This window comes from Myotis davidii, unplaced genomic scaffold (assembly GCF_000327345.1).
Source record: "Myotis davidii unplaced genomic scaffold, ASM32734v1 scaffold685, whole genome shotgun sequence".
NCBI classification, from domain to species: domain Eukaryota; kingdom Metazoa; phylum Chordata; class Mammalia; order Chiroptera; family Vespertilionidae; genus Myotis; species Myotis davidii.
This window is the reverse complement of record NW_006295823.1, coordinates 196,296-204,986: the sequence shown is the minus strand read 5'-3', so window position 1 is coordinate 204,986 and position 8,691 is coordinate 196,296. Positions and strand designations below refer to the sequence as shown.

General features: G+C 52.0%; 1 protein-coding gene across 1 annotated transcript in view; it reads left to right on the top strand.

The window, feature by feature from the left end:
- Window positions 1-4,837, top strand: part of DENND1B (DENN/MADD domain containing 1B) — a 63,094-nt gene extending 58,257 nt beyond the window's left edge. The window contains exons 19-21 of the mRNA XM_015568441.1: window positions 1,993-2,075; window positions 3,221-3,437; window positions 4,201-4,837. Coding sequence (XP_015423927.1) covers window positions 1,993-2,075; window positions 3,221-3,437; window positions 4,201-4,749 — 849 coding nt within the window. The 3' untranslated portion in view covers window positions 4,750-4,837. The remainder of the gene's footprint in view (window positions 1-1,992; window positions 2,076-3,220; window positions 3,438-4,200) is intronic.
- Window positions 4,838-8,691: the final 3,854 nt, after the last annotated feature.

Here is an 8,691-nt window from a genome sequence, read left to right as displayed (position 1 = left end):
TAACCCCCTTATGAATTGCAATGGACCCAGCCCTTTGCCTGATTGGGGTCTGCCTGCCATCTAGCGGCAGAAATGGTAACTGCAGCAGGAGCAGGGGGTGGTCAGGACAGGAAGTTGGGTGGTTCTGTGACTTGGGCCTGCTGCCTCCCAGAAACCATTGCACCCGAGTCCCGGGCCAACGGAACCGGTAACACAGACACCACCCGGGATGCTTGTGTTGAATAAGCGGCCATTTTTCTCTCTCTTGAGTGTTGACCGAATCAATTGTAAGCCACGTATTCCCAGAACAAACAGGGACCGACCGACCGACCGGCCGACCGGGAGGGTGGGCGACGTATACACCTGTTCCGTCCTCTCGTTTGTTCTTGGTTTTGAGTGTGAGGTGGGGTACGTGTTGAGATAAATGACCCCTTACTCTCTCCATTTCTAAATATTGATGTCAGAAAGGAAGGGAGAAGGAGAGACATAGAGAAACATCAACGATGGGAGAGAATCGTGGATCGGCCGCCTCCTGCACGCCCCACACTGGGGATCGAGCCCACAACCCGGGCCTGTGCCCTGACGGGGAATCGAACCCTGACCTCCTGGTTCCTAGGTCGATGCTCACGCCACGCCGGCCGGGCTAATAGAATCTTATTATCATCTGAACTGGATTGATGCCTCCTGCACCTTGCTATAGTTCCCCACCTACAAAAATGACGACAGGCATGCTTTTAAAGCTCTTTTGCAATTCCGAACCGCTTGCACTTTTTTAGGGTTGTGGCCATTATAATTCCGTAGAGTTCTAACGTTTATTCTCGCGTCATTTCATGCAAGTCCAAGCATCCAGAATGCATAAGCTCAGGGTTTGCTGTGGAGTCTGGCTGGGTAAACACTTCAGAGCCTCAGTCACTCCAACTCTAAAATGCGGACAGTAAATTGACGCTCACCACTGAGCCACGCCGGCCGGGCTAATAGAATCTTATCACCATCTGACCTGGATTGATGCCTCCTGCACCTTGCTATAGTCCCACCTACAAAAATGACGACAGGCGTGCTTTTAAAGCTCTTTTGCAATTCCGAACCGCATGCACTTTTTTAGGGTTGTGGCCATTATAATTCCGTAGAGTTCTAACGTTTATTCTCGCGTTATTTCATGCAAGTCTGAGCATCCGGAATGCATAAGCTCGGGTTTGCTGTGGAGTCTGGGTAAACACTTCAGAGCCCCAGTCACTCACAACCCTAAAATGCGGACAGTAGCACAGAGGAGCTGCCTTCCAACACATCACATGTCACAGTATTTTAATGTATAAAGTCTAAGAAACCGTATTTGCCCATTCCTCTGCCAACGGAACCGGTAACGCAGACACCACCTGGGATGCTTGTGTTGAATAAGCGGCCATTTTTCTCTCTCTTGAGTGTTGACCGAATCAATTGTAAGCCACGTATTCCCAGAGCAAACAGGGACCGACCGACCAACCGACCGACCGGGTGGGTGGGCGACGTATACACCTGTTCACTCCTCTCATTCGTTCTTGTGGCAGTATTTGTGACCACCAAACAAATATTTGTTAGGTCATTACTTGTCCTGCCCCCATTTTCTATTAATCATTGATACACCTCAAAACTATACACAGCTTCTGATCAGTGTTGGATAAACACTCTCCCATGCTCACATAATGGAATATCATGCAAAAGCAAAGAGACAAGGCCCAGCTGGTTTTTGGCTCAGTGGTTGAGTGTCCACCTATGAACCGGGAGGTCAGGGTTCGATTCCCAATCAGGCCACCTGCCCGGGTTGCGGGCTCGATCTCCAGTGGGGGGCGTGCAGGAGGCGGTCGATCTATAATTCTCTCTCATCATGGATGTTTCTGTCTCTCTCTCGCTCTCCCTTCCTCTCTGAAATCGATCTTTTTAAAAAAATGTTTCTTTGCAAATCAAATCGTTCCTTGACATGTGACCGGGAAGGAGGCGTGCTGTCCTCCTAACGCCGTCTGTCCGTCCCTCCCGCAGGCACGCTTACACAGGCCCCTCAAGAGCCTCGATGATGGAGCGCCGTGTGAGGACGAGGACGAGGACATGGACCGGGCCAGCAAGTCAGTAATGGGGTTGGATGACCTCCCAGCCGCGGGGCTTGGGCAGAGGTCGTAGGTCACACAGGGTACTTGAGAGTGCGCACCCCCAGGCATCGGATGTCACCCCCTTGTGAGGCTCTTCACCTGTCTCGTGGGGGGTGAATCTTGAGACGGGAGAGCAGGGTGGGCCTGGGCTGGCTGGTTCTTGGGAAGCAAGGATGCCTGCGGATGTGGGGGACGTCGGGGACGTGGGGGGCAGGGGAAGTAGGAAGCCACCCACGTTATACCCTGGCTCCCCTCCTCCCCACCCCGGGAGGGGGCAGGTTCAGCATCAGAAACAGGGAAAGTCCCTGGAAACAGACTGAGCCGGGGGATCGGAGAGACTTAGGTCTACGGTGCAACCCACAGTGGTGAAGAGGAATTTTACCATAAAATAAGGGAAATAATAATCATAATAGTGTCTGTTTGACTTCTCAATGTTAACCTACAAGGGTGTGACCAATAAACATTCCTTTCCGCTGTTCCGTCTTGGTCTGTACAAGGGAATATGCGTTCTTCCCTAAGACGGGCGACTAAATAAGTACAAGGATAAACCATATAAAAATATCGAACGTGAACTTGACCCCAGCACATGGCGCAAGCGTTGGGTCTACCATTTCGAAGGCCAAAGTCCCAAGTCCCACAGAATCGGCCTGGGTGACATCCCGGCTTTTTTGCTTCCTGGTGAAGGCGCCGTAGACTTGCCGGCTGCACGTTCTTTTTTTAGAAAAATATGTTTTTGTTGATTTTTAGAGAGAGAGGGCGGGAGAGGGATGGAGAGACAGAAACGTCGATGAGAAACATCATCGATCGGCTGCCTCCTGCACGCCCCCTTCTGGGGATCGAGTGCACAACCCGGGCGTGTGCTCTGACCTCTTGGTTCTTGAGTGGACGCTCAACCACTGAGCCACACGGGCCGGGCCCGGCTGCATGTTCTTCATGCAGCTGCTCGGAACTCCCGGTATGTGCCTGGGCTGGACATCCTCCCCAGGGTGAACTTGGCCACGGACCAGCCTCCGTCTTCTCGCTGTTCCCCCGAGCGGGCCCTGGAAGGGAGGCGGCGAGAGGCGGGGCCCAGCAGACCATGTGGTCGACCGGCCCCCAGAGCGCGTCCCGTGTCCCCGCAGGCTGTCCTCGGAGGACGGAGAGGAGGCCGCGGCTTATTCCTACGAAAGCGATGACTCGGTGGAGACACGAGGGAAGACACTGTACTCGGGGGAGATGGACCTGCTGGGCGAGATCCTGGACACGCTGAGCACCCACAGCTCGGACCCGGGCAAGCTGGCGGCGGCCAAGAGCCTGGACTTCTTCCGCTCCATGGACAACATCGACTACCCGCCCGCGGTGAGTGTGCTCCGGCCCCGGAGTTCAAGGCCCCGGCCCTCCCGTGGCTGCGACGGCCCCAGGCTGTCCTCTTAGCTCATACACGTGTCGGACCTCTAAGGGGCACGTGCCCCAACTTCAAAAATACTCTAACGTTGAATCGTGAAGAATTAATTGTAGTAAAAACAAATATTAAGTGTTTTCCCTTTTATTCAGCCAACTCTGGTAGTGGTTGTCAGGAATTGAAATTCTTTGGCCAAGTAGTAGCATTTCCTGACAACCTAATTCCATAGTTGTCTTTTTGGGGGGGGGACTTTTATAAAACATGAAATGTCCCCACTATATTTTCTAAAGTTCCTTGATCTTAAAATAGACTAAATTTTTGCCGTCTTGCCTCAAAACGGAGCTGTACTTTTAAACAAATTGACCTGAATGCTTTAAAAACACTAGAGCTAGCCCGGCTGGCGTGGCTCAGTGGTTGAGCATCGACCTATGAACCAGGAGGTCACGGTTTGATTCCCGGTTAGGGCACAGGCCTGGGTTGCAGGCTCGATTCCCAGTGTGGGGCGTGCAGGAGGCATCGATCCATGATTCTCTCTCATCACTGATGTTTCTCTCCTCTCTTTCTCTCCCTTCCTCTCTGAAATCAATGGAAATATACATATTTTTAAAAAATATCCTTGGATGAGGATTAAAAAAGAACTAAATAAAATCTTGGACAGTCGCTAAAGCGATGCCCTCATGGTATCAAAGACGTTCCTGAATGCACTGTTTCCTCTTCCAGAATAAATCCAATGCCCCGAGCGAGGACAACCTGGCGGCCCTCTGTGGCGGGTCCGGGGACCAAGGCGACTGGCACCGGGGCCAGGACGACAGCGCCCTCCACGGCCGACACCTCCCCCCATCCCCCAGGAAGCGGGCCTGCTCCAGCTGCGCCACGGGCTCGCTCTTCAGCCTGAAGGAGGAGAACAGTGCCAGGCCCCTCGACGGGGCCCCCGGGAGCAGCCCTCATGGGGCAGACCAGCTGGCCTCCCCCTCTGAGCTGGGTGTCCTTCGGGCTCCTCCGGACGCTGCCCGGACTGAGGAAGGGAAAGCAGACAAGGAGGAAACACTAAGCCAGGCCCCAGACGATCTGCTGATCCCCAGCCTCGAGCGCCGGCCGTCCTCCTCGGTCCCGTGGGAGAAGGAAGGGAACGGCGGCCAGGGGGCTCCGGGAGACCCTGGGCCGCTCCACGAAGCCGCGTCGCTGTGCCCCGCGGCGCCCGCCTTCCAGCCCGACGGGAACGTTCTGGGGGGAAGCACGAGTGGAAACCAGGCCTCCGTCAAGAACTGAGGGACAGCCTCGGGCGTCCACACGTCTCGGGAGACACTGGAGGGTCCCGCGGGACCGTGCAGTAAACAGTTACTTGTAGGCATGGCAACGCTTGCTGTTGTCTAGACATTTTCGTTTTCATGGGAGACATCGCCCGCGGATCTGGTGGGTCCGTGAGACCCACTGATCTTTCGGGGTGAAAGCTACTTCTTCTACTGTGCTCTTCAGTCAGGTACTAGTGTGTGTGTGTGTGTGTGTGTGTGTGTGTGTGTGTGTGTGTGGAGAGTATCATTGGACACGTGACTTCCCAGGATTGGTGCTTACCGCCCCGCATTTTATTTAAACGGAGGATGCGTAAGGAAGCCTTGCACGTGACCCGGCGCTACTCCACGCATCTGGTTGAGCAGGAACCGATCCAGTTAGCAAAACGTATCCGAACTCCCCTCCAACTGCTGAAACTCTTGACCCACGATTGCCTTAATCTTCCGCCGCTAGTCAGCAAGCGTAGCCACTCACGGAATCGCCTGTCAGCCCTCCCAGAGACGTTAGACGTGGCCTGCGGAGCAATAACGCCTTTCTAGTCGTTGAGTCCAGGACAAAAATCTCTCTCTCTTTTTTGTGTTTTTTTTTTTTTTCATTTTTAATGAAAAGCTCTTGTGGACGCTGTAGCCACGTCTTCCAAAAAACAAGTCTCCGGGTCCATGCCTTTCACACGGGGAGCTTCTTGCATGACAGCGTGAAGGGAATGCCTCCTGTTTACACACGAGACACTTTCCACGCCTCCCCCCAGCCTCTCGGGGAGGCCCCTCTTCCTCCTCCGTCCCCTCAGAGAGCCAAAGGCCACCCACACTGTCCTGACTTTTTAAGTTCTGATCTTTTTCTTTCCTGAACTAATACTTCTCTAAATTGCTTATATCTTCAAGTTGGGCTTTAAAGTAACTGACTTTATATGTTAGAGGTTTTAAACTTCCAGGAAAATTGTCCAGGAGGTCCTGATCTCCCGTCCATCCCTACCCACAGTTCCCCTGTTCTAATAGCCCAGGTCAGTATGGATGGTCCGTTCATCACAATCAATGAATCAGTATTTATTTTTAAATATATTTTTTACTGATTTCACAGAGAGGAAGGGAGAGGGAGAGAGAGCGAGAGAAACATCGATGAGGAGAGAGTATCACGGATCAGCTGCCTCCTGCACGCCCCCTACCGGGGATCGAGCCCGCAACCCGGGCATGTGCCCTGACCGGGGATCGAACTGTGACCTCCTAGTTCATAGATCGATGCTCAACCCCTGAGCCATGCCAGCCGGGCTTCGTGAGTCAGTATTGATGGTCCACGCCCCTTTCGGACGTCCTGAGTCTCCCCTGCTGTCCTTTCTCTGTCCTAGGCCCCTATGGCTGTCATGTCTCCTTAGATCCCCCCTTGGCTGGGAGAGCTGCCCAGCCCCTCACGGGTACCATTTCCCTCGAGGTCTTTTCAGCTGGATCCGTGCCTTGCTGACCACGCGGAGTCAGCGTTCGCGTCCACGTTAGGAACAAAAGCCAAACCAAACACTCGCCGCGCTGCGCCGGGAAACCATCCGAAAGACTAGCAGCGAGGATTCCTGTTTCAGCCCATGGAACCGTTGGGTATTCAACGTCTGCTCGTCAGCTGGACTCCCCAGTGCCCCGGTGGACATGGGGGGAATGAAGTGAAATTCACGTGAGTTCTGCCGTGGACAGAAGTGTTCTGTGCTACTCGGCTCCTCTCATCTGTTCCCACGGAGCCAGCCATTTGCAGATTCCCCTGCTCCTGGGGTTTTACGTGTTTGAAGACCTAACACCTGTTTGTCTGACAAGGAGACTTGTGTAGATGAGGGAGACGGGCTCTCCACAGAGCCCGGGTTCTCCCCGGAATCCCCCCCCCCCAGCCTGCATCCTTCGCCCTTAGCGGGGGTACCTGTGGCATTGCAGGGGGAGGAAGAGCAGCGTGTGAACGCCAGGGCTCTTGCTCTGTTAAGGGAGAGTGTTAGGAAGTAGCATGAGGAGTGTTGGTAGCAGAATGGTGACCTCCTTTCGCATGTTTTAGAAAAGCACCCGATTATAGCATGATCGTCGTTCTATTAAAAACGAACAGCCCTCTCATTTAGGAACTAATCACTGACTCTTCGTCCTGGACACATGCAAGGAGCCGTATCTGAGGACGGAGGGAAAGGAAACGGTGGACATTGTCCCTGCTGCGGAGGGACCCGTTAAAAGGGATTGCAAATATCAGTAATAGTGATGATCATGATGGTAATAATAATAATAATAATAATAATAATAATAAATTCTGCTTAGATGTCATTAACCCAAGATTCTAATACCAAAAAAGCCTCCTAAAGCTACTTCATCTCATACTTGCTCTAAGTCAGAACCACAGTGCCATGTCCCAGCTCATGACCTTTCTCTGTAATTATATGAAGAATCTAGAATAATGCTGCTACCCGAGGTACCTACTTTTATTTTTATTTTTTTAAATATATTTTTATTGATTTTAGAGAGGAAGGGGGATGGAGAAAGAGAGAGAGAGAAACATCCATGATGAGAGAGAATCACGGATCGGCTGCCTCCTGCACGCCCCACACTGGGGATGGAGCCCGCAACCTGGGCATGTGCCCTGACCGGGAATCGAACCCTGACCTCCTGGTTCCTAGGTTGACGCTCAATCACTGAGCCACGCCGGCCGGGCTCTAATCCGCTCCCTTTTGAATGAAGACTGTATGTGACAGCTCTGTCACTAACTCCCTAATAAGATCCAGGGTTTGGATGAGTCAGCTGTGTCTTAAACTGGGTGAGGAAGTTCGGCTCCTGTGCCAGAGGAGAAAACTGTGAATATTCTCAGCATCAGTAGCTCTTCCTTCTCTTCTAGAAAAATCTGGATTTTCGGGGGGAGGAAAAAATTACTCTCACGAATACATTTTTGGATGCGAATGCCATTTTGTTTAGCATAAGACACCTTGATTCTCTGGGCCGAGATTTGTCCATGGGAACACAAGTTTAACAATGTCACATGATGAAAAAAAAAAAAAAAAAAGACTGCCAGATGAGTCCCCAGATCTAGTTTCTCCAAAGCGCCTCATGACATGGGAAGGGGTTCTTTCAAATGGGGTCAGTCCTGGGGTCTGTCTTACGCGGAGCCCGCCCTCTGGTCAGTGTCTGTGTCTTCAAGCCTGTTTGAGAGAGAGGATGATTTTGATTTGTTCTAGAAAGTTCTGTGTGTTTAGAAAGAAGGATGTTTCATTTTGCAAATGATAGGATTTTTGTGCAATATCGTTTCTTGCATCATTTCTTCAGATACATATGCAAATCTGCTTTGGTAGCAGATGCCTTAAGGTGTTCTTGTTCGGTATTTGTGTAAAACTGTATGTAGTACTGCCCCCGGTGATGTGTTCAGGGGGAAAAAATGTATAGTGTTTCCGTGGTTGGCAGGAGAAGTGTGTTTGTTTATTTAAAATGATTGTGGCCTGTGCATCCTCACGAACTGCCTCAGCAACAGTAAATATGCAAGAAGAACCCGCAGCCTTAGGTGAGGGTTGGCCATGCTGTGTTTTTAAAGGACACGGGCACAGGGCAGCGTGTGGATGCTACGTGTCCATTGAACAAACACCCAGCCCGCGCCACGCCAATCGAAGGGGCATTTGTCGGGCGACGCCCGCAGCTGGGCACCGCCTGTGAATGAAGTTCATTTCTTTGTGTGTGATGTACAGTCTGTTGCACCTTCCAGCTTCTCCAGGTTTCTACCTTTACGATACTTGAATCCAGCAAGAAAGCACTGTGGGAGTTCTGTAGCCCGGGATACAATATGCAAATCTACCAAAAAGCAAACAAAACAAAGTGAAGGTACAGACTCAAAGGTACTGAGCAGCGGCGTCCGCCGGATGCTGTGTTCGCTCCCTGCCTGGCATGAAGGAATCGCGAGCCACACAATCGTTTGTCTTCAAAGGCT